This window comes from Xenopus laevis, chromosome 7S (assembly GCF_017654675.1).
Source record: "Xenopus laevis strain J_2021 chromosome 7S, Xenopus_laevis_v10.1, whole genome shotgun sequence".
Lineage (NCBI taxonomy): Eukaryota > Metazoa > Chordata > Amphibia > Anura > Pipidae > Xenopus > Xenopus laevis.
Window position 1 is genome coordinate 17,034,294 of NC_054384.1, and position 26,851 is coordinate 17,061,144.

The 26,851-nt window shown below is 36.8% G+C and overlaps 1 protein-coding gene across 1 annotated transcript in view; it reads right to left on the reverse strand.

Annotated features, from left to right (window-relative positions):
• The window catches only part of adgra1.S (adhesion G protein-coupled receptor A1 S homeolog), a 127,516-nt gene that overhangs the window by 23,945 nt on the left and 76,720 nt on the right, over positions 1-26,851 (reverse strand). Inside the window, exons 3-4 of the mRNA XM_041570926.1 lie at positions 26,617-26,744; positions 9,893-10,016 (exon numbers count right to left, since the gene is read on the reverse strand). Of these exons, the coding sequence (XP_041426860.1) occupies positions 9,893-10,016; positions 26,617-26,744 (252 nt within the window). The remainder of the gene's footprint in view (positions 1-9,892; positions 10,017-26,616; positions 26,745-26,851) is intronic.

Genomic DNA, 26,851 nt, shown 5'->3' on the forward strand with positions numbered 1-26,851 from the left:
GAAGCTCAGAGCTTCTGATGAAGTGGCAGGGAGCCACGAAACGCGGGGAGCCACAAAACGGTGGCTGCCCGCTTGCTTAACATGTTTCATGGCTCAGAGCTTCTGATGAAGTGGCAGGGAGCCACGAAACGCGGGGAGCCACAAAACGGTGGCTGCCCGCTTGCTTAACGTGTTTCATGGCTCAGAGCTTCTGATGAAGTGGCGGGGAGCCACGAAACGCTGGGAGCCATGAAACGCGGGTTCCTGATTTAATAAATAAAAGGTTACATGACATATATCCAGTGTTGGACTTTCAACACAGGGGCCCCCACCACCCCCCTCCTGGCCCCCTGCCCCAGCTACAACCCCCCCATTCAGACTCCCCGTGCCGCCACGTGTATCTGTTCTCGCAATCATGGCTGGGAGGGGGAAGATTAGAGAGTAGCGTGGGTCCATGCAGGCAGCGGACAGTTGCGGGTCTGGGCCGGTCCAGTACAACCTTGCAAATATCAAATTGGAGGGCCCAATAGACCCAAACAGCCTACAATGTAAAATACGTTCTGCAGAGGTATGCAGATTATAATTGCACACAACTACACTTGATTCCAAAATGCAGCCTAAAAATGTTATTATGGAAAAACATTGGTTCATTTTGTTTCTAGCTGCTGGTGTCCAAAAAATAATTTTTCAAGGCGCAGGGGGTTATTCATCTCAAAATCTAAAATGTTCTCACTATTTTCTGAAGACCACTTCGGCCATATCTGCACGGACTCCCCCCCCCCATTTATCATTACATTATTACGAAAATTTCCTGTGCAGGAAAAGACTTGAAAAAAATCTGAATTGTACAAATTTTTCGCCGAAAACCAGGACTTTTTTGGGTTTGATACCCAAAACCTGCAACTTTTTTGGATTATCACCTGCAAACCACAAAAATCTTCAGGTCATTGAATGAAACCCAGTGTAGATCCGGATCTTTTCCAATTGTAAACAGGACATCTGCTATTGACTTCTACATGAATTTGACAGTTCTGAGGTGGAAAACCTTTTTATTTGAACTTTTAACACCATCAGGGTTTAATAAATCACAAAAAATGAGAGGGTTTTTTCAACAAAAAAATGTGTTTTTCCATTTTAAAACTCCGACCAGAAAATATCGGACTTTAGTAAATAAACCCCTTAGTGGCAGATTTGTCAAGGGTCGAAGTGAATTTTCAAAGTAAAAACCTTAGAATTTCTAAGTAATTTTAAGGTAGCTTGACCATCGAATAGGCCAAAATTTTATTAGAATTGTAAAAACTTCAAAAATTCGACCACTCGAAAATCGGACCACTCGAAAATCGAAGTACCGTCTTAGACTTAGACTTTGACACTTCACCATCTTAAACCTGCCAAATTGCTGTTTAGCCTATGGCAGATCTCCTAGAACCTATCTGAGGCTTTTGGGCAAGTTTTGAGAAGTCAAAGTTTATTTTTGTAAAATCCTTTTTACTTCGATCGAATACGGACATTTTTGCTGGGAAAATACTTTGACTATCAAAGTACTCAAATTCCATGGCCAATTTCGAAGTTTTTTAACTTCGAAATTCGATCCTTGATAAATATGCCCCTTAGTGTACAGTTTTTGAGGGGGTTATTTATCAAAGTCTGAATTTATCTCATTATTTTCTGCTACAAACTCGGATCAAATCGGCTTTGGTTTTTTACACTTGTTTATTATTACATTTTCTTTGCGGGGAAAAATCCGATTTTCACAACTTTTTGGGATTTTTCATCTCATTTTCACCCAAAAACTCAGATTTTTGCCCAAAAACTTTAAGGCATTGCACGAAACCCAGCGCACTTTAAAAAAATCATTGGGACTTCTTCCATTGACTTATATGCAACCTCGACAGGTCTGAGAGACCAGATTTTCTGAATATGACTTTTCCATCCTCAGGGTTTAATAAATTCCGAGAAATTCGTGATTTTTTTAAAAGTCAGATTTTATTAAAAAAAATCACACATTTTTACGTGATTTTTGCATTCAGAGTTTAGTAAATAACCCCCTTAGTGAATGGTATTATTGCATTTAAAGCAGCTTATGAATGTTAATTAGAAATCTTGGTTCTTTATCCAACTGCATGTTCACATGTGCATCAATGGTCAAATTCTCATTCTTCCGTCTGAGAAACATATCCCTGATTAAACATTTCATTCCATCTAAAGACCTTTACATTTTATCCATGCATCTGTAAGTTTATGCTTGGTATACTTTAGTGCCCTTTAGCAGGCAGATCTTACTTTCATTTTATTAGCATAAGTATTAGCATAAATATTATTATTTTATTTTCCTGGCAGGCTCACACATCACATGGTGATTAGTTTTACTGTAACATGGGTGGGGAGATAACACAATCTGAAACGTATACACTCTAATTATTATCTGACTATTTCTTATATTAAATCATTTCTAAATATTTTCTTATTAAAAAAGAGAAAACACATAGGTCATGAATCCAGTTGAATGACAATGTAATGTAAAGGGTTACATTAAAAGTGAACAACCCCTTTAACATCTCTACGTATTGAACCATTTGATAGCACTCATCTCTCAATGGGGCAAATTTACTTACCTTCGAAGTTGCACCAGCGTTGGCTTCGCCACACTTTGCCAGGCGAAGTTTCGCCAGGGCGCCGCTAATTCACTAAAATCTGCAGTTGAGCTCAGGGAGACGAAAGGTAGCGAAGTTGCGCTACCGTTAATTCGTCAAGCAAAGCGAAGTTACGCTAGCGATACTGAATTTGCATACGGCGAACAATGGACGTATATGCAGCAGCAAATACCTTACACTACACAAGCCCGGGAAAGCTTTATAAAATAAAATAGAGTTGTTATATTGCCCTATACATGTGCCCACTGTATAGTTAAGTTGCCATATGTTAGGAAATGTAGGGGGGAAGGAGGGTACCCCCAAAAAAATTTACAATCTTTTTCAGCCTATCACCCTTAAAAAAGTAAAAGACGTCAGCATTTTTTTCAACTTAGAAAAAATGTTAACTTTTTTTGATGCAAGCCCCTGAAGAGGTAACGTTCAGTAAAATGCGCAAGTTAGTGAATTAGAGTAGTTACGTCCCTTCGTCATAGCGCAACTTCGCCTGGCGTAAGGGTGCGAAGTAGCGCTAGAGTAGGTCCACTTCGCTAGCGAATTTACGCCAGCACTCATTAGTAAATCAGCGAAGTAACAAAATGACGTCACACTGGCGAATTTGCGCTAGCGTTAGCCGCTTTGCGATTTAGTGAATTTGCCCCAATGGATGGAGAAAGGAGTCACTACAATGGAAAAGCTCTAGTTTGCATTGACCATAAGAGCATTTGAGAATTTGGCTGAAAATATTATTTACAACAAACTGGGTTATACTCATAGCTAATAACTTGTTTGCTAAGCTCTCACAACCGACATCATAAAAAAAAAGAGACACTCAACAGTTGTGGAAAATATTTGTAAAAGTGGTTGGAGTGGCTGGGTTATCCTCTCCAACTGCTACAAACTGCAACTGCTCAGTAGTAGTGATGGGTGAATAAATTCGCAAATTTCCAAGTTTCGCCACGGCAAATAAATTCACGAAATTCCCGCAAAAATTTGTCAAGCAAATTTTGATGCAAGTCCGAAAAGTCGATCACTTCAAAACCACCGCGCATCAACACTATTCGGACAGCCATTGACTTTAACGCTGGCATCAAAATTGACACGGGCGGCAGTTTTCTAGTTTTGCTAATTTTTCGCTGTTTTGCAAATTTCGTGGGAAATTCGCAAATTTTTCGGCGAAGGGAAACTGGAGAAATTCACCCATCACTACTCAGTAGTAAAAAACATACAACTTCCATACACATTACAATGGGAGGGGGAACTGCAACAGAACTTTACAACTAAGCAAACGCAAGATGCCCGTACAACATCAAAGGGAGTAACCAAAGGCAGGAACCATATAGAAAGTCATACCAAGATAATGAGAGATGGTGTGTTACACCACAAAAATAGCTATAATGGCACCAAATTATCCAACAAAAGGATACCTCAAAATTGTTTTGACAATGCCTAACGCTATGGCAACAAATATTTTAAATATCAGGCATTTTACAATGTGACATTCCACAACTGCCAGAGGCGCCATTACTCTATTAGATATACCCAACCAACATCTCCAAAGACACAAGGAAATTGCTGTTCCATATGCTAAATACAACTGCAGGTATGGGATCTGTTATCTAGAATGCTCAGGACCTGAGGCTTTTTGGATAAAGGATCTTTCCATAATTTGGATCTATTAGGGGTCATCTATCGCTTACATGGCTGGGTGCATATCGCAGAAAACAGGTTCAAGCTACCATGGGGCTTCCCTGTGTTTTTGCACCCTTCCTTGTGTTTAAGTGCACACAGTAGCAGGTCTGGAGCATTCTGCATGAATACAGGCTGTCTGCTTTTGTAAGCAGGGCCGCCATCAGAAATTGCAGGGCCCCATACAACAAAATTTCCTGGGCCCCCTGGGCTGCGCCCACCACAAGCGCCACCTATAGGTCCGCCCTCCCCACCCCACAGGTCCACCCCCCCCCACACAGTAAAAAAAAAACATTGGTGGCTAGAGTTCCCACATGTTAATAAAAACATATTGGTGGTCAGGGCCCCCCAATAAAAAAACATTTGTGGTCAGGGCCCCCATAAAAAACATTTGTGGTCAGGGCCCCCCATTAAAAAATATTGGTGGCTAGGACCCATCATGGTAAGAAAAAAAAATTATAAGAGCATTCGATCGAATGATTATTCCTTCGATCGTTCGATAGTAGGAATATTGGTAAATCCTTCGACTTCGATAATCGAAGTCAAAGGATTTTACTTAGAATGTTGAATATTGAGGGTTAATTAACCATCGATATTCGACCCTAGGTAAATGTGCCCCTTAGTCACTTGGCGACTAATCACCTCTACTTCGGGGAGACAATCTCCCAGAACTGCCTTCCCCCTGCTAAAATGAAAAAATCGCTTGCGGCAATGCACTTCGATTTCCTAATGTAAGAAATTGCCATCTTGATTTTGTTATTTAATATGAAAGCGGTTGTTCAGAGAACTAACATGAAGCCCTGATTATCATAACAAAGGTTTTCCTGTGACTACTAAGGCCTATGTCTGCTGTGGGGACCATAAAACTGATTTTGTATGTGAGAAAACTTGCTCAGCAGGATGTAGGCAAGTTGGGGGTTTATCACAGCATCTTGGCAGTTGGGAGGGTTTCTGTGGGGGCAGGTGAGAACCCAGGATAAAAGAACGCTGGACAAATGTGAAAGGAGCTGGGCAGCAGAGGGGGAGCTGGGCAGCTGAGAGGGGGCAGCTAGAGAGCTGGAGACGCCAGAGGAGCCTGGGACAAGACATGTGAGGAATGAAGACCAGAGGGGAAGGCAGAGATAAAAGCCGAACTCTATTCCCCTGCCTTTTTGGTAACAACTATGTAGACTTGTGTAATGTGTAACTGTAAATATTGTAATTTTTGTTTAGTCTAAGTGTAATCATTTATGTAGAACAATCAATTGATTTATTTTACAATACATCACTTTACTATACGCTCATTGGTGTGGATTCATTGTCTGCTTGCTCAAAAGAACCAGAAACCCTAGTAAGTGGGTTGAGGTATATTATTAATAATGATATATACTATAGAGAAACTTACACTAAGTCCCCCTCATGAGGCAACTTCGGCCAAGGCAACTTGGTAATTGAAGCGCTGCGAGTGCCATTGCGCTTGCATTTTCTCAGGCTAAAGGCAAGGAATAAGGCAGTTTGGGGAGATTGTCGCCCCGAACAAGAGGCGATTAGTCGCCAGGTGACTAAATCTCCCCGAATCTGCCCGTGTGCCCCTGCCCTAAGGATAGAGGCACACAATGCTATTTGGGGGAGATTAGTTGCCCAGCGACAAATCTCCTCTTCTTCGGGCGACTAATCTCCCTGAAATGCCTTCCGTTGGCTAGAATCTAAATCGGCGGGCGCAAAGGAAACTTTGCGGCGACTTTTAAAAATGAAGCGATCCAATTGCCATCCCCCCATGGATTTAGATTCTTAGTCACCGAAGAAAAGGTGTTTTGTCGCTGGGCAACTAATCTCCCCCAAATAGCATTGTGTGCCTCTACCTTTAAGAAAAACTTTTTGGGTGAGGAGATCTCCTCCTCATTTGTATGCAAAGCAGAAGGAGTCCTTGTCAGGAAGCAGTATCGCTCTTAAAATGTCCATTGTTATGGAATACTCTATAGACTGAAGCTCGTCTACTGCATTTCAAAGCACAGGGCAGTTGATGATCAGATCCCAACTACAGATCAGTGTCACCCTTATTAGGGTAAATCAGTGTAAATCAGGGTTTTCTAATTAGCATATGTTAAACCAAAGAAGTAGATCCCCATTTCCATTGAGGAAACCCTCATTTGTATCCAAAGTAGAGAGACTCCTGAAAAGTAAATCCAGTTCTTCTCCTATCGTTATGGAATAAAGGCTAAAGCTCATATGTCGGGCATTTATCATTTGACCCACATGATAAGAATTTAGAAGCATCCTGTACTTGAAATATATTCCGCAGCTCATAAAAGAGTTCATCATTTTCTTTGAAAAGCCATAGCAAAAATATAACCATATAAGAAAGCAAAAAAAAACAAAACGAATGAAAAATAGAATATAATTCCCACTTTGCGCACAACCCAGCTGCTCTTTTCAAACAGCTGTCCTCCAAGATAATATAATCTTTTTTACACAGAGATAATCTTTTTTTTCCTAACTGGTGTGCGCAAAACAAACAAAAAAAATATATAAGTGCCTTTTTCCATGTTAAAAGCTGAAATGAAGATTGCAACAAATTCTAGTTGTTATAAAACTGCCATGTAGAAAGCATAACAGAAATAACAATTTCTCGCAATACAGAGTTTTTATGGGGATGTGTAAATACTGTGTGTCACCAGTTCCACAATGTTTTATAAAAAAATGAACTTAAGAAAAAAAAATATATGTGCGCAAATAACATGGTAACTGGTGGAAGTAGGTTGGACGACCAAGTAATAAATAAAATAATACAGGTATGGGATCTGTTATCCGGAAACCCGTTATCCAGAAAGTTCCAAATTACGGAAAGGCTGTCTACCATAGACTCCATTATAATCAAATAATCCAAAATTTTAAAAATGATTTCCTTTTTCTCTTTAGTAAGAAAACAGTTGGTTGTACTTGATCCCAACTAAGACATAATTAATCCTTATTGGAAGTACAACCAGCCTATTGGGTTTATTTAATGTTTACATGATTTTCTAGTAGTCTTAAGGTGTGAAGATCCAAATTACAGAAAGACCCATTACCCGGAAAGCCCCAGGTCCCAATGATTTTGGATACAAGGTCCAATACCTGTACATATATTAATATTTATAAAAAGGTGACCAAATATGGGCCAACCTGGGACTTATTAGACCAAATGTCTCTCAGATGAAATAGACAGATATGTGCCCAATCCACACAACCCAAAAAGCATTTCTTTAGGCCTGATGCCAAACTCATTTCCACATCTGTTGAAGTTCCATTCAAGCCCTAGCAAGGCCCATTTTATGTTTGGGCACATTGACTGCTATTGGATCACATTATGGTCAAAATGAGCCAAACCAACTCAATATCATGATAGCCATCCTTTGTTGTATCAATAATGTTATATCAGACACATTTCTTAAAGAGCATTGGCTCATTTTTGAAGGAAAGTCTTTTATTGTTTGGCAGCTTGCGCAGGTGGAAAACCACTCTTAAATTCCTTAAAGGAAAGAAAATGTTTTAAAGTAATGAAAATACAATGTACTGTTGTCCTGCACTGTAAAACTACTGTGTTTGCTACAGACGTTTTACTATAGTTTATATAAACAAGCTGCTGTGTAGCCATGGGGGCAGCCATTCAAGCACAGGATACACAGTAGATAACAGATAAGTACTACTATAGTTTATATAAACAAGCTGCTGTGTAGCCATGGGGGCAGCCATTCAAGCACAGGATACACAGTAGATAACAGATAAGTACTACTATAGTTTATATAAACAAGCTGCTGTGTAGCCATGGGGGCAGCCATTCAAGCACAGGATACACAGTAGATAAATATATATTTTTATTGTAAATAACATTAAAAAATTGGCTCTATACTTAGATTCACTAATAAGCGAAATTTTGCCAGCGACTGCTTTACACACCACAAACCACTTCGCCAGGCGCAAATTCGCTACTACAACGCTAATTCACTAATATGCAAATTTGCATCCTGGGCACCGAACGCTGGCGACTTTGCATTAGCGCTACTTCGGCAGTGCGAGCATTTCAAAGCAAAGATGCACTAGCGTTTGCTAGCTAAAAATCTTGCGCTTAGGTCAATTTGAATAGGGCAGATAAATTAAAGTTGTATGGACGTCTCTATTAGAGATGTTGGTGAAAATGCTTGAGGTACAGATAGGTACCAGTGGTACAATAACTATAAGGAAACAATGGCACACCTAAAAGTAATATCATGCAGGAGGGCCCTTCTCAGCTATATAGACAACATATATCTTAAATCTTGTGCTACAGCTGAGGCCTGCCTCGGGGTACAAAACTTCACTAGGGCCTACTTTTGCTGCATGCTCAAGTTCACATGCTCTCAAGGCTACCAAGAGAAGCGATCCTCTTCCGGCTTCTTCTTGCTTCAAATTTCCTGGGGCAGATGCATGCGCAGTTGAACGAAATAGCCGACTTTTTGGTTAAAATTCAGCTTTTCATTCAGCCATGCGAAGAAAGCAGAAGATGGAAGAGAATCGCTCCGTGGTGCTCACTGGTATAACCCCGGGCCTGAGCAGTTTTCTGCTGATAGGAGCATCGGCCCGGAGTTTCAGGTAAGTCAATACAATCACTTGGGTTGCTTAAAATTTGGCACCCCCAAGTGCCTTTAAGGCCACTGGGAGTAACACCAAGGGGTTGAAGAGCAACATGTTGCTCACGAGCCACTGGTTGGGGATCACTGATTAAATGTATATATTTATTCACTAAAATGCCACCTTAAAGTTATGGAGATCACAATGCCACTACTCTGGTTATTCCATCGTATGTATAGAAGTGTATCTCACCACCATATTGTTATCGTCAACCTTGGTTTTTAGGTTGTTTTTCCAGAAACATATTTGGGATTCCTGAATAAAGAGAGATGGTTTGAACCTGAGTTTGATAATCATTGAATACCCTCATATACATGCCATGTACCACAACCTATAAAGGGCAGAACCTTTATTATTCTGATAAACATAAAGATTTACCAAAGCGCTGAAAATTCCGCATTAAAATCCATTTCCCGGCAGCGCTTTGCTTATCTTGGGCTTTCGGCCCCATTGCAGATAGAAACCATAATCATACATTTGCATTCATACGATGATGCTATTACAATACATTGCAGTTTCATTTCAAATAAGCACATTTAAATCATCAACTCATATTCATGTGCAGCATGGCACAACACGTCGAGGGACTGGCAAGCTAAAACAAGTATCTCTGAAAATTCTGTTCAAAGCACCAAAAATCCGGTAGGAATAGACCAAGCAAAATGTGCAGAATATATTTTCAAAGCATACTCATGGGCTGATCTCTTAGTGTTATGGTTGAAGCCCTGGGAGAGATTGCCTCTTCCAAGACATATATCTGGAATATTGCTATGGGTACCATTAACCTTTTGCAACACAATATACTCTGCTATTGCAAATATGGGAATTCTCATGATCTACAAACACATTGCTATGCAGTGTGCATAGTAGAGAAATACACAGTACACTGGGCATTCCAATTACAGCACCTGCTAATAAAATTGTCCATGCATGCCATACTGTTACAGGATATAAAAAGCACTACTTACAGATTGACATACTATCGGATAATTTGTTCGGTTGATTCCTCCGGCAAACACCACAAAAGTGAGGGCAGTATTAAAACAGAAGTTAAGTAGCATGTGCCATCCTTTTCTACTGATTCGGATTGTACTGCAGAGAAAAGAGACACATAATAAGCATGGGCATATTACAAAAGCCAGCATAGTATTATATATATACTGTAGACTTATGAGGGTTAATCAAAAGATGTTACACACCCTTAATTTTTAAAAACCAAAACTTCAGAGACTCCATGGACTTCATCTTTATTGAGCAATGTTTCCGAGCAACATGCCCCTTGTTTCAAAAATATCAGCTTTTATTTCTAGTGATGGGTGAATTTATTATTGCGCAATTCGCCACCAGCGAATAAATTCACGAAATGCCCTCGAAAATTCGTGGCAAAAATTTGGCGGCGTCAAAAATTTTTTGCCGAAAAAAACGGACGCCGGCGTCAAAAACGGGCGCCGGCGTCAAGAAAATGGGCGCCGGCATCAAAAACGAGACGCCGGCGCCGTTTCGCGAATTTTTCGCCATTTCGTGCGAAATTCGCAAATCACTATTTATTTCTATTTCCTAAATGATTCTCAATAAAGGAGAAAGTCGTGTGTGCCTTGGAGTCTCTGAGTTATGATTTGGCAGTCCATTTTATGGGAAGCTCAAGGCCTATAGATGGAGAAAAATAAGGCTTTCACTCTTCCAAATAACCTGGACACATTTTATTCTTAAGAACTTGGGCCTCATGGTAAGGTGTGTCACCCCCATTCTTAAAGTATTTGCAGACTCAAACCTCTAGGAGACTGTAGGACACATAAGACTTAAAAAGAACACCATCTTTATTAGGCAACATTTCAGAAGAAGGTGCCACTCCTTCCAATATAGCTTTATCTTTATCCAAGCAGACATATGTTGTTCTAAAATGTTGCTCTATAAAGGGTATTTTCTTTTTAGGTCTTAAGGGAGCAGATTTACTAAAGGGCGAATTGTCGCCAGCAGCCACTTCGCACACATTGCACCACTTCGCCAGGCCATGCTAATTCACTAATATGCGAAGTTGCGCCCTGGGCGATGACCGCTGGTGACTTTTCCTAGCGTTACTTCGGCAGTGCGAGCATTTCATAGAGAAGATGCACTAGCGTCCGTTTGTGCTTAGCGAAAATTTGCTAGTGATCTTGCAGTTAGGTCAATTCGCATAATTTAAAGTTGTATGGACGTCTTTATTATAAATGTTGGTGCAAATGCTTGAAGTTACCACTTTTTCTTACAAATGTCCAGGGAACCTTAATAAAGACAAGAGGGTTAATATAATGCCCTACACATGAGCCCACTGTAAAATGAATGTTCAATATTTTATGAAATGTCTGTATAAAACCGGTTACCCAAAAAAAAGTTTAAATCAGGACTTTTGCAGGCAATTCTGCTTCACAAAAGGAAAAGTCGCTACAATTTTTGGAACTTTAATGCATTTTCAGCTCACAGGATATGCTGTAAGTTACAGAAGATTGGGGAAGATCTAGCTGCTTTTTAGCATTTCGCCTGGTCTGATGTGGCAAAGTCAACTCTGCCGAAAGAGGTAACTTTCAGTAAAATCCGCACTTTAGTGAAATTGCAGAGTAGTGCCTGTTCGCCGCAGCAAAAACTTCACTAGCGACGGTCTGATTTGCTAGCGAATTGGCACTTGCACCTGTGAAAATGTCCCTGCGGGTGGCAACGCTAGCGAATTGTTGCTAGCGTTAGCCACTTCGCCCTTTATTAAATCTGCCCATAGGAGTCTATCATGTTTTGAGATTTCAACAGCTATTGAGATGGTGGTGATACCCCTTCCAGTGAGCACTGAGATCATGAAAAGAAAAGGTACTCGAGTAATAATTTGGAAAAGTTGCACTTTGTTCCATGTTTAGGCACTGAGCTGCCCAAAAACTGCACCTCATCTACAGAGATTCCCTCTAAAAGTTTATGCATGTCATCACTTTAATAAAATACATTTGAGGGTAACCCCTGAAACTTGCCAGCTCAATGTGTTATAATTGTTATATATTAAGCTAAACTTTAAGCCTAATCCTCGTTCAGCAACTATTGACTGTTTGAGAATGCTGGAAAAAAGTTTTCAGAGGCAGCAGGAATACCAGGGATACCAGAGCTGCTATATGCTTGAGGAAATGGAAGTTAACCTCAAAGAAAAAACTTATAACAATGTGATGCAGCAGTTTTGATGCAAATACTAGAGGAGAAAGTGCTGTATAATAAATGTTTTATGGTTGTACTATAGCAAGCGGAATAAAGCACGGATTAAACTGTTCCAAGTCATCTCAGAGTCCATGTTTTGACTGCCACATTCCTTCCTCCCAGGCAGAACTTTGGGATTTTGATTAGTCTATCATTTTATTCTAATTATCTTAATAGAAAACAATGTGTTTCTAGCCCCTCTGTTCCTCAAGATGTTACACTTCAGCAATTCAGAACATGTGCATATGCCCAACTGATATTTTCTTCCCCAATTAAACTCATATTGAGAAAACAAAACATTAAGACACAAGGGTTTGTAAGAATTTTCTTTGCACAAGAGCGTGTTCATCTCTCTATATCTCCATTTTTGTAGCAGCTGAGGAAAATAATTGAATTCATATATCCATCACTGGGAACATCTTTCCCTGTTAGGAAATCATGTATGGGAAATGCCATTGACTTGAAATAGCACTGGGACCATGGAGTAGAGATGAGCAAGTTGGCTACAATTTGCATTAGTTTGAATTACATTGTTGTATTGGCTTGCCTGTAGTCATGACCTTGGTCATTATTAAAAAGTGATGTGGGCTCAATTGAAGGGGACCTATCGCGAAAATGAAAATGTAATATAAACGTCCTCATACTGAAATAAGAAACTTTCTAAATACAATCAATTAAATATTCTGTACCATTTCTGAAATAATTAAGTTTATATTTTCCTCTTGCAGCATCTGTTTCTCTTCATTTTGTCTTCATTCAGGAGTTGAGTGTCAGATGAATGATCCAATACATCTTATAGGGGGCTCTTTTAGCCTAGAAGATGTATTAGAGCTCACTCTATTAAAACCAACAGACATCATGTCTCTCTACATGCAGAATTTGTGCAAAATGCAGTTATTTTGTTAGATTTTGTTTATACTGGAATTAGTTATTTGAGTGAGCTCTAATACATCTGCTAGGAAAGGAGCCCCACTAATATTGAAGCATTCATCTGACATCCAACTGCTGCATGAAGACACAATGAAGAGAAACAGATGAGGGAAGAATAGTGAAGATAAACTTAATTATTTCAGAAATGAAGCAGAATTTTTTATTGGTTGCATTTAGAAAGTTTCTTACTTGCGTATGAGGAAGCTTCTAGTGATGGGCGAATTTATTCGCCAGGCGCGAATTCGCGGCGAATTTGCGCGATTCGCCGCCAGCGAATAAATTCGCGAAACTCCAGCGGAAATTCACGGAAAAAATTCGCCGGCGTCAAAATGTTTTTTTCGAAAAACGGACGCCGGCGTCAAAAACGAGACGCCGGCGCCGTTTCGCGAATTTTTCACCGTTTCGCAAATTTCGCGCGAAATTCGCGAATTTTTCGGCGAAGCGAAACGGTGCAAATTCGCCCATCACTAGAAGCTTCTATTCAATTTTCATTTTTGCAATAGTTCTGCTTTAAACTTGCTCAACTGCAAGTTTCAGAGCTACATTACAGGCACAAAATTCATTTTAAGCTTTTTTTTGCACTTTGCATCACCAATTTGATAAATGAGCCCTATAATTTGACCTCTGAATTATGTAATGATTAGAAGGTGTATGTTTTAGATCTTTGTTGTTAATTGCTGTCACCTTTACATTAAAACCCCACTTTTTGTCCAGAATTTATTCAGGTAAAGTTCAAAGAATATCTAGGATAGAAAATAAGCATTCACCCCAAATCTCACCTAAATTGACATACATGGTAAATGTCAAGAAGTTTTAAGGACAGCAGTAAACCCCAACATTCATCACAGACTCTCCTTGAGACAGTGCTTCTAGAAGTTACGAAGATGAAAAATAAGTATTCACCCAAAATCTCAACCCAAGTGCATCACCCACCCAAATACCCCATACAAATACTTAACTATACAGATTGGAAGGATAGTATAGTGAGATTGAGGTAAAATAGGGTCTTTGTACAGGTCTCCTCCCCTCTGGCCAACTACACCAAGGTGACCCCCAGGACAGCAATATTCTCCTGTATCTGTTCTCAAAAATACAGCACAACGGGGCAGCAAACACCATGTCTGGCCACTTCAGTTAATGGCAGAATACCATAGAGAGCTAATAGCCCAATATAATGAACACTTAAGGCCATGTCCACACACAAATTCTCATACCATGATTTAAGATTCATTTTGAAAGTAATACACAGAAATGGTATATTACAAATAAAAAGTATAAATGCTTATTTAATCTTTATTTATTTTATAAATATATTTTTTAAAGGCATAAAGCTAGAATTATTTTTTTACTAATGTCCTCAAGGTCCCTCTCCCATGTATATTAGGGGGCCCATTTACTTAGCTTGAGTGAAGGAATAGAGGAAAAAAAACTTCGAATTTCGAATGTTTTTTTTGGCTACTTCGACCATCGAATGGGCTATTTAGACCTTCGACAACGACTTCGACTTCAAATCGAACGTTTCAAACTAAAAATCGTTCGACTATTCGAGCATTCGATATTCGAAGTACTGTCTCTTTAAGAAGAAACTTCGACCCCATAGTTTGCCACCTAAGAGCTACCGAAGTCAATGTTTGCCTATGGGGAAGGTCCCCATAGGCTTAGCAATCTTTTTTTGGTCGAACAAAAATCGTTCGATCGATGAATTAAAATCAAAGGATTTAGTCATTTGATCGAACGAATAGCGCTAAATCCTTCGACTTAGATATTTGAAGTCAAAGGATTTAACTTCGACAGTCGATTATCGAGGGTTAATTAACTGTCGATATTCAACCTTAAGTAAATTTGCCCCTAGATGTATAACTACAGGAATGGGACCTGATATCCAGAATGCTCAAGATCAGGGGTTTGCCGGTTAACGTATATTTCCATAATTTAGATCTCTGTACCTTAAATCTACTAAAAAGTTTTTTATAATAAACCCAATAGGCTGGTTTTGCTTCCAATAAGGATTAATTATACCTAAGTTTGGATCAAGTACAAGCTACTGTTTTATTATAACAGAGAAAAAGGAAATAGTTTGTACAAATCTGGATTATTATGAAAAAAGGGAGTCTGTAGGAGATGGCCTTCCTGTACTCTGGCACTTTCTGGTAACAGATTTCCATATAACGTATCCCATACCTGTATTATATTTCTATAAATTTATAGTTATACATACATATGTAATTTCACAACTGCATGTGTGTGTAGTAGCAAATTAGATACAGTTTCAAAGTGAAATGAGAATTATCATCATCTTTCTCCATTTATTAATATTTTCACACAATCGTTTTTTTTAAGACTGTCCATCCAGGCACTAGGAGCATGCAGAGAAATTGTACAGATCTGCTAAAATCCTTGGAAAGGATTTGCTGCAAAGGCTCCAAACATCAAAGAAGCATTGTTATCATTTTCAAATAACAACAATAACATTGGGTATCTTATTAAACTATGAAAAAATACCCATCTACCAGTGTAGTAGCAAATCATACTTTTGTGCAAAAGTTTAGGTCTGAATGATGGTTTATTAAAGGGCTACAGTCATCAGAATATAAGTGTTTATGAATGTGATTATTTCTAATAGCAAAACAAATCTTTGTAAGGTATTTTGCTTTATCAAGGTATAAAAGCATACCTGTATGCCCATATACTGTATCAATACTGCTCTTAATTTGTATCATGTTTACCATCAGATACTTTGGGATTTTTAAACTTTTTTAAAATCTACCCTTTTATAAAGGTAAGTATAAGCGATGAGCAAATGTGCCCCGTTTCGCCCGCGTAAATTTTGATGCCTGCAACAATTTGACAAGTGCCTATTTTGTCCAAATGCAATAACCGTCCGAATAAATTTGACTCTCTGCAATTTTGATGCGATTGACTATTCCGATGCGCATCAAAAGCTGCAAATTTGCTTCTGCTGAATGTATTAGCCCATCACTAGTAAATATGATAAACCTTAAGAAATTAAGCACAGACAGTGGGAAGTAAAGTGGTGATTAGTGATGGGCGAATTTGGGGCATTTCGGTAAAAATCTCACAAAAAATTCCCGCAAAATTCGCGAAACGTTGGAAAATTTGTGAAACTGCAACAGAGTCTTGTTTTTGACACCAGCGTCTGTTTTTTGGATGCCGGCGCATATTTGCTGACGTTCATTTTTTTATAAATATCAAGGCTTTAGAATAAAAAAATTATTTCAGATTTTAGTGCAGAATGGCAATATGCACAACATGGCATAAGGTTGGATTTCTAAACCTTTCTTTCTTTAATGTCTATTAAATGTATTCTGTCTTACACTGAATTCTATTTTTGGGGACATTGTGAAAAACAAAATTGTTATTCCAACTTACTTCTGAGTCATGCACTGAAATCCATTCATCTTTTAAGGTATAGTTTAGAACATGTAAGAAGTTTTATTTTCAGATATGTATCTGATATCAAGAAAAATAACAAGATTCTTTTTTGCTTTCTACAATCTTATTCCAAGTTGGAACACTGTAAAATATAAACAGCAAACAGCTTTTTTTGGAAATGAGGTGGAGGCGGCACAGTAGACTTAAGGGCCTATTTGTTAAAATTTGTGATTGCATATTTATATTTAAATACACTTTGAAAAATTTATTGGATTTTTTTATATTTATCTTTTCTGAGATGTAGGGGGTTATTTATCAAAATCCGAATTTTTATGATATATAGTTTAAAAAAAAGTCAGAGCAAACTACAATCCACAATTTGAACTTATTCATTATTAAAAAAGCTTGATTTAATTGGATCAGGGAAAAACTCATGCGAAAACCCAAATCGTTCTTTTTTTCAGAGTTTTTTCTCAAATCATACTGTTTATAGAATTTTCAGGCTAATTCCAGCACAGACCACAGAAACATCCAAATAGGATATATACAACCTCAACAGGTCTGAGATGGCAGATTTTCAGATTCAGACTTTTGGTATCATTGGGGTATAGTACATTTTGAAAAAATTTAGGGTTTTATAGTAAAAAAACTTTTTCGTATTTTTAGCATTCAGACTTTAATAAATAACCCCCTTAGAGATCAAAAAAATGTTTAGAATCTGGATATAAAACTTGAGGAAAGCTGACTTTTTTGATTTAATTTTGATTTAATTTTTTAAACATTCCATTGCAATTAGAATTTTATCTATAAAAAAAATGTTGGTCCAGAAATCAAATTTTTTCATTTATCTTTTATAAATAACAATATTTAAGATTATTGAAAAATAGAAAATAAGTATTGTAATCCAGAAACCCATTATCTGGAAAGCTACATATTACTGGAAGGCCATCTCTGATAGAGCTCATCTTAACCAAACAATTCACATTTTTTACAATAGTTTCCTTTTTTCTGTAATAATAAAACTGTACCTTGTACTTGATGGTAACGAAGCAGCATTATCTATATTGGTGGCAAAACAATGCTATTGTGTTTATTTAATGTTTCAATGTTTTTATGGTGATCAAAGATGAACCGTTTCGGTGAAAATTTGTGAAATGGTGAAAAATTCAGCAATTATGAAAAAGGCCCTATTTTTTTTTTGGATATGTGAGTTTCCCCCCTCTATAAAAGATATTTTAACCCAATTAAACCAGCTAAGCTGGCAAGAGGCCATAAAAACTAGATCAGAAGAACCACATCATAAACTCAGGTTTACTGATGATTGGTCTCTTTATTTTGATCAGGTTGACCCTAGACATAAATCTAAAATTCTGGAGTTGTTACAGGTTTAACTATCTTATTTACTGGGCAGCTTTAATGGATATGTATCATCATAAAACATTTGGGATTTGGTAAATTCACCATGCAAGATTTGGTTCTTTGTTAGTTTAAATTTATAAAGTTGTTAAATAATCTTGTGATGTCAGCTGCATGACATACACATTTATTTATTCTTTTCAAGCTTAATATCTGATACAATGTAAATCTTCTATGCTTTGGAAAACCCAATAAAAATGTTGAAAACAAAAAATTCGGTCTGTGAACAACCATTTTTTTTGCCACACAACAATTATTTGCCACGTGACAATCACCCATTGGAGTCTATGGCTGTCTTTTTCAGAGCAAAAAAATTTTGCTCATCACTAATGGTGATCCAAATTACGGAAACACTCCAGGTCCCAAGCATTACAAATAATAGAGCCCATGTCTATAGCTTACATTTTTAAAATATACCTCCCATGACTTCTACAGAAGCATCCAGGTTTAGATGCCATATTCTTTTATTCAAAATTTAGAATTTTTAAAACGGAAACATTTCAAAAATTTGATGTTCAAAAACTCGAATCAGGAAAAAAAACAGCATTTTACCTCCATGATTTTCTTAAATTGTGCAACAAAACACAATCTCAAATTTTAAAAAGAAGGCTCCTTTAGGTTGGACAGAGGAATCGGAGTTAAGTGAAGGGTCATTGTTAACTTGAACTTCTCTGGGTTTTTTGGTACAAAGTTCTGGGTAAGTTCTGAAAGCTTGGCACTAGAGCTTAAAATGTGAAAGTAAAGTCACAGCCAGAAGGACTTGCACATTGGTGCACCATGACAAACAATAGATAGTACAATGGTATGGCACCAAGTTCAAAGCATTTGAAAGTGTGCTTAGAAGTCACCGGTTCAATGGCAGGGTAAATTTACACAAATGTGTAGGTTAAAAATCCACGTTTATTAAATGCAATTAAAAGCATATTCAAAAATATTTGATGGATAAGGCAGGGGAGTGCATGGCTCTACGCATTTCGTGACTATAATAGTCACTTTATCAGAAGCCAAAGACTACATGTTGGCTGCACTGATTTAGTTCAATGACCCGTACCCTTTGTATAAGCCAGGAATGGATAAGTAACAGCAGATATTGGACCTTTGCAAACCACTTCCCCATCATAGCTCTGATAATCTCATATCCTTAATTGTTAACTACCCACAGATCATGCCTCATGCAGTGTCCTATATAATGCAGTCACCTTGTGCACTGGCACCTTCCTCATAGTAAAATGACTAATTGATGGTAACTCTGTATGTGGTTAAGACTGTATGTGTTTATTCTCTATTTTGCAACTATCCTTCAAATCCAAAAAAGCAAAATCAAGATCATTTGGTGTAGGGGCAATCAGACTGCATGCATATTCTAATGTAATGAAATATGTCAGGCATTTTGATTAAAATCAACATAAAAGAAGGTATTAATCAAACAGTAAATTATAATTTAGTAGACAAAATGAATATTCTAAAGATATACTGTCAGCGATGAACTCCACTCGTCATCTATGTTGTCTCTTAAAGTTTCTTTTGCATTACAACCCCATCCTAAAACTCTATTTTTAACACCTGTTATTGGGTTGTCCCCTTGTAAATTATATATATATATAATACACAAGAGCCATGAATATCTTGTAAATTATATCCTTATAAACGGTGAGTTCTGATGTCATCAGTTATAAACGGTGAGTTATGATGTCATTTCTGTCACATGACTCACTGAAACCTGTGTATTATAATAAATAAAGTACCCCCAGTTGCAAAATATGAGGATATTAGAAGTTGGAGTTATTAGACCTTGGAGTTCCATGACCTGTATAAAAACACTCGGCATTCGGCCTCGTGTTTTTATATGGTCATGAAACTCCTCGGTAACTTATAATATCCTTATAGTTTACAAGAGGGGGTACAGTCTGGTCATTTCCCTATGGGACCAGACTGTAAATTATATCCTTATAAACGGCGCGTTCTGATGTCACAACGAGCCGTTTATAACGGGGGTCCCCGGCTGCCGAATTTAGCACAGCACTTCCGAATTGGACGCCGACCCCCCTCCCAACATTTGACACAAAATGTAGATTATAATGCATAATGAACCCCCTACTGAAATTTATAAAGATATTAGAAGTCACCTCGGAGTTATGTGACCTGTATAAAAGCACTCAGCCTTCGGCCTTGTGCTTTTATATGGTCACATAACTCCTCGGTGACATACTGTAATATGTTTATAAATTACAGTAGGGGGTACATTATCCACTATACATGTATATATAAACCAATTTTCAAATCCTAGAAGAGAATCTGGGAAACATTTTGCTCTTTGTGTTATTGTCCACCATGCGTTAGGCCTCATATGTTGGACGAGGCTGGGAATTTTAGTCCAGAAACATTTGGAGAATGAAAGACTAGGTAGATCAACATATTGTAATCTCCTTGAAAGTTTTTGTATAGTTTAGATGAGGGGTCCCCAACTTACTTTTATCTGTGAGCCACATTTAATTGTAAAAAGAGTTGGGGAGCAACACATGAAATTGTTCTTGGGGGAGCTAACTGAGGGTTTTGATTGGCTAATTTAATAGCCTCTTTATAGACTCAGAGTGTAAAGGAAGTTCTGTTTGACATTTTCCCTAAGTTGCCCTTTACATTTGTATTGTTTCATTCTACATGCAAAGTTTGGACATATATTTGAGCTAATAGATCAGAAGATGTGGAGGCCTAAATACCAATATTTTCATTTTAGACGTTTTAGAGGTTTTTGAAACCACGACTAAACTCATTTTCTCTAAAACCAAGAATGTCATGAAGTTTATTAAAAGATCTGCATTTAAAATGCACAAATGAAAAGAAAAATGATTATCGATGTGCTAAAAAATACGAATACTTCTAAAACCTCTAAAAATTCAATATTTTGGGACAATTCCTAGCAAAAAAAAATCCGAAAACCTCTAAAAGACTGAATTGATTAAAAATGGTCCAATAAGATCAGTGCAACTCCCATTGACTTCTATAGGACTTAGATAACTTTTACTTGGCTAATCTTTGTATTAGAGGTCTTTGTGGATTTTAAACTATGAATTTTTACAGTTTTTAAGAAATATAGAAAAACCATGAATTTTTCAAGATTTGTGAAAGAAATAGAAATTCGATTGCTAATAAATAGACCCAAGACTCAACGTGCATGTGATGGAGACATAGCCATAGGTATGGCTCAGCATTCTAACATCAGTGACAGAGTAAATGTATATATGTTATTCCAGCATATCTGATAAGAAATTGTCTTATGATTTCCAACAATTTATAATATTTACTGAGTCATGTAAAATAAGTAACATCACTAAACAATAACTGACAATATCATTAACCTTCTTTATAAGGATTTGTTTTACAGGTTATTGTGTCTGAATATATATATATATATAAATATATAATATATATATGTATAGGATCCCTTATCCGGATACCCGATATCCAGAAAGCTCCGAATTACGGAATGGCCCCCATAGACTCCATTTTATCCAAATAATCCAAATTTTTAAAAATGATTACCTTTTTCTCTGTAATAATAAAACAGTAGCTTGTACTTGATCTCAACTAAGATATAATTAATCCTTGTTGGAAGCAAAACCAGCCTATTGGGTTTATTTGATGTTTAAATAATTTCTAGTAGACATAAGGCATGAAGACCCAAATTACGGAAAGATCCGTTATCCGGAAAACCCCAGGTCCTGAGCATTCTGGATAACAGGTCCCATACCTGTATATACAACATATCTTTCCATTATTTGGATCTTCATACCTTAAGTTTACTAGAAAATCATGTAAACATTAAGGGGCACATTTACCTAGGGTCAAATATCGAGGGTTAATTAACCCTCGATATTCGACTGCCGAATTTAAATCCTTCAACTTCAAATATCGAATTCGAAGGATATTCCTTCAATCAGAAAATTGTTAGGAAGCCTATGGGGACCTTCCCCATAGGCTAACATTGGCCTTGGTAGGTTTTAGGTGGCGAATTAGGGGGTCAAAGAATTTTTTAAAGACACAGTACTTTGCCTATCGAATGGTCTAATAGTTGAACGATTTTTAGTTTGAATCGTTCGATTCGAAGTCGAAGGTCGAAGTAGCCCATTTGATGGTCGAAGTAGCCAAAAAAAAACATTCGAAATTTGAACTGTTTTTCCTCTATTCCTTCACTCGAGCTAAGTAAATGGCCCCCAAATAAACCCAATAGACTGGCTTTGCCTCCAACAAGGATTAATTATATCTTAGTTTGGATCAAGTACAAGCTACTGTTTTATTATTACAGAGAAAAAGGATTTGGATTATTTTATTATAATGCAGTCTATGGGAGAGAGCCATTCCGTAATTCGGAGCTTTCTAGATAATGGGTTTCTGGATAATGGATCCTATACCTGTCCTATACCAATTTTTTTAAATTGTTCCGTGCCATTTCCTATTTTCAATCATCGATAATTATTATTATAATATATTTATATGCTTAATAGACATAAAAACTTATTTTAGCTTTGAAAGAAGCCATTTTCTCAGGTTATCTTGACCTTTATATATTTTATGTGCACATATTGGGAAGGAATACATTGTGATGACCTAAATCGAAAGAAAATCTGTAGCATGACTTGAAGATTGTGTTATTCGTCAATGCTCCCCAAGGAACACGGACAGTTTTGTACAGAAAAATAGTCCATTATTTAAAAATCCATGTGTTCACAGTTAGGAAAGCATTAATCCAGCAACCGCCGATATAATTGTTTCCAAAAGTGCATCCAGCAAATATCCACTGAGGTGGAATAGCCCTGTTTGTTTTATTTCAGTTTTATTCAATTGCTTTGGGTAAAAGAGCTGCAGTGGGTATGTTCTACAGATATGGGACCTGCTATCCAGAATGCTCAAGACCTAGGGTTTTCTGGATAATAGATCTTTCTGTAATTTGGATCTTCATACCTTAAATCTACTGAAAAATAATCTTGTTTTGTCTCCAATAAGGATTGATTATACTGTATCTTTGTTTGGCTCAAATACAAAGTACTGTTTCATTATTACAGAGAAAAAAGGAAATCATTTTTATAAATTTGAATTATTTGGATAAAATGGAGTCTATGGGAGATGGCCTTCCGTAATTTGGAACTTTCCATATAATGGATTTCCAGATAACAGATCCCATACCTGAACTAAAAATATTTTCTCTTCCAAAATTCTTTGTAGTATGATTTCATATTTTTGGGCTTTCTTCTCCCTATCCATGTTTGCTGAGCAACAGTAAGAAATCACGCGTTATAACCCCCTCAGGTTCCTGTTTACTAAAATTCAGATTTCACGAATCATGAATTATTTTCTCTAAAAATTTCAGTTTTTATTAATTTCTCTAAAAAAATCAAGTTCTGCTAAGTGTAAAAACCACAAAAAACCTTAATACAAAACTTCTCCAAGTAAAAGTAGTTGAGGTCCAATAGAAGTCTTTCTAACTGTTCAGAATTTTAGGGATTTTAAGATTTTTTTTCACTAGTAATTTCTGAAAAAACTCGAATTTTTAGAGGTTTTAGAGCTCAGTCGGCTCTGCGGAGCTGTCCTATAAGCTGATGCCACAGAACAATACTTTTTTTTCATTGCTGGGGTCAGGGGCCTGCATTGAAAAGCTGGAAACAGGTAGAAGTAGCTGGCAAACAATTCAAAAACTATAACCAAAAAATAAAGAGCAAGTGAAAAAGTGGTGAAAAGAACAGGCCATTCTATAATATAGTAAAAGTTAACTTAATTAAAGGTGACCTAACCCTTTAAAAGAAAATCCAAATTAACTGTGTAACTATGTCACCTGTCACTAGGAAACATTTTTTTTTGCAACAGGGCCACATTATAATATGTTGGTATGTTCTTACAAACTAAACATGTCTGAGCACTATTTGTTTATATAGTAATATAAACATTATCTATGCTCAATAAACAAAAATATTCCAAACCATTTTGCCAAACTTAGGGGGGGTCGGCATATTAAAATTGTCTCCAGTTCTGCATTTTCTTCTACTTTAATTTTTTTTTTTTTAATATCAAAGTATTTTAGGGATGCCATAGAACGAAGCAATTATCATGCATGTTAATAGCCAATTAAATTATTCATACTGCATTTTCTTCTCCATGCCAGTTTAATTAGTATCATGTTTTAAAATAATCCTCTCAACACTATCAGGCTCGGCGGCATCATTGAACCTAGACGTGTCCCTGCAGCAGGCAAGGAGTTAGAAGGGAGATGAAATTGCTTAGCAACTCTGGGGCTCTGCCTAGTAATCTGCCTGTGTTGCTTTACATAAAGCTCTGAACAATCATATTATGTGCCCTATATGGGAACAAGGGGAACACTGAGTGATATACAGGTATAGAACCTGTAATCCAGAATGCTCGGGACCTGGGATTTCCCGGATAACCGATCCTTCTGTAATTTGGATATTCATGCCTTACGTCTATTACAAAATCATGCAAACATTAAATAAACCCAATAGGCTGGTTTTGCTTCCAATAAGGATTAATTATATCTTAGTTGGGATCAAGTACAAGTTACTGTTTCATTATTACAGAGGAAAAGGAAATAATTTTGAATTTTGCTTATAATGGAGTCTCTATGGATATGGCCATTCCTTAATTTGGGGCTTTCTGGATAACGAGTTAACAGATAACGGATCCCATATTGAAAACAGAATTTGTTGCAATCTTGCAGTTTATACTCAGATATTAGAAGTTAGGGCGCATTTGCTAAAAGTGGCAAGGTGCAAAGTGCATTCACTATACTTTGCTTATCTATCTTCTATCCATCCATCCCTATATCTATCTGTCATCTTTTATCTCTCTCTCTCTCTCTCTCTCTCTCTCTCTCTCTCTCTCTCTCTCTCTCTCTCTCCCCCCATCTATCTGTCTATCATCTGTCTATCCATCTATCTATCTATCTATCTATCTATCTATCTATCTATCTATCTATCTATCTATCTATCTATCTATCTATCTATCTATCTATCTATCTATCTATCTATCTATCTATCTATCTATCATCTCTCTTCATCTATCTATCTATCTATCTATCTATCTATCTATCTATCTATCTATCTATCTATCTATCTATCTATCTATCTATCTATCTATCTATCTATCTATCTATCTATCTATCTATCTATCATCATCTGTCTCTCTCACACTCTCTATTTATCTCTCTTTGTCTCTCTCTCTATATTTATCTATTATCTCTCTCTCTCTCTCTCTCTCTCTCTCACTCTCTCTCTCTCTCTCTCTCTCTCTCTCTCTCTCTTCATACCTTAAATCTACTGAAAAATAATCTTGTTTTGTCTCCAATAAGGATTGATTACACTGTATCTTTGTTTGGCTCAAATACAAAGTACTGTTTTATTATTACAGAGAAAAAAGGAAATCATTTTTAGAAATTTGAATTATTTGGATAAAATGGAGTCTATGGAGATGGCCTTCCCGTAATTTGGAACTTTCCATATAATGGATTTCCAGATAACAGATCCCATACCTGTACTAAAAATATTTTCTCTTTCAAAGTTCTTTGTAGTATGATTTCACATTTTTGGGTTTTCTTCTCCCTATCCATGTTTGCTGAGCAACAGTAAGAAATCGTGCGTTATTACCCCCTCAGGTTCCTGTTTACTAAAATTCAGATTTCACGAATCATGAATTATTTTCTCTAAAAATTTGATTTTTTATTGAGTTCTCTAAAAAATCAAGTTCTGCTAAGTGTAAAAACCACAAAAAACCTTAATACAAAACTTCTCCAAGTAAAAGTAGTTGAGGTCCTATAGAAGTCTTTCTAACTGTCAGAATTTTAGGGATTTTAAGATTTTTTTTCACTAGTAATTTCAGAAAAAACTTTCAGAATTTTTAGAGGTTTTAGAGATATTCTTATTTTTTTTAGTGCATCGTTAAGGGTTTTTCTCTTACTTTTTTTTTTTACTTTTTATGTTCAGTTCTTTTAATAACCTTCATGGCATGTGTGGCTTTAGAGAAATAGAGTTTAATTGTGGTTTCAAAAACCTCTAAAACCACTGAAATTTGACCTTTAATAAATAGGTCTCTCTCTCTCTCTCTCTCTCTCTCTCTCTCTGTCACTCTCTATTTATCTCTCTTTGTCTCTCTCTATATCTATCTATTATCTATCTACTTCTCTCTCTCTCTCTCTCTCTCTCTCTCTCTCTCTCTCTCTCTCTTTCCCCATCTATCTATCTATCTATCTATCTATCTATCTATCTATCTATCTATCTATCTATCTATCTATCTATCTATCTATCTATCTATCTATCTATCTATCTATCCATATCCATATCTATCTATCTATCTATCTATCTATCTATCTATCTATCTATCTATCTATCTATCTATCTATCATCTATCTATCATCTATCTATCTATCTATCTATCTATCCATCCATATCTATCTATCTCTATCTATCTATCTATCTATCTATCTATCTATCTATCATCTATCTATCTATAGATATTTTCATATAAAATAGTATAAAAGCTAAGATATATTTTTTTTAAAAGATGTAATTTCTTTAAATATATTTAGAATACCTTTAAAATATATCATTGCAATCATTGCATACAGAGCACGTCTTGACTTAAAAATATCCTGTTCGACAGTCTAGCATTGTACTCAATTCAACAAACGATTTAGAAAAATAGCATAATTACATCTATGAAAGTAATGTTAAAATAGGCTTCCTACCTGTGGTGCACAATATAGGTGATAATGGAAGCAAAGAGGCACAAGAGCATCACTGCAGTACATGCATAAACCACGGGGTGCAGAAACTCCCCTGGGTATTGTGGGAGGGACAGCACAGTCTTCAAATCCTAGCAAGAGATTGAAATAATATGAATAACATAAACATTCCAGAATCATTTCACTGAGGTATATTATTTCCAAATTTATATTGAAGCAAGTTCCGACTCATGCAGAT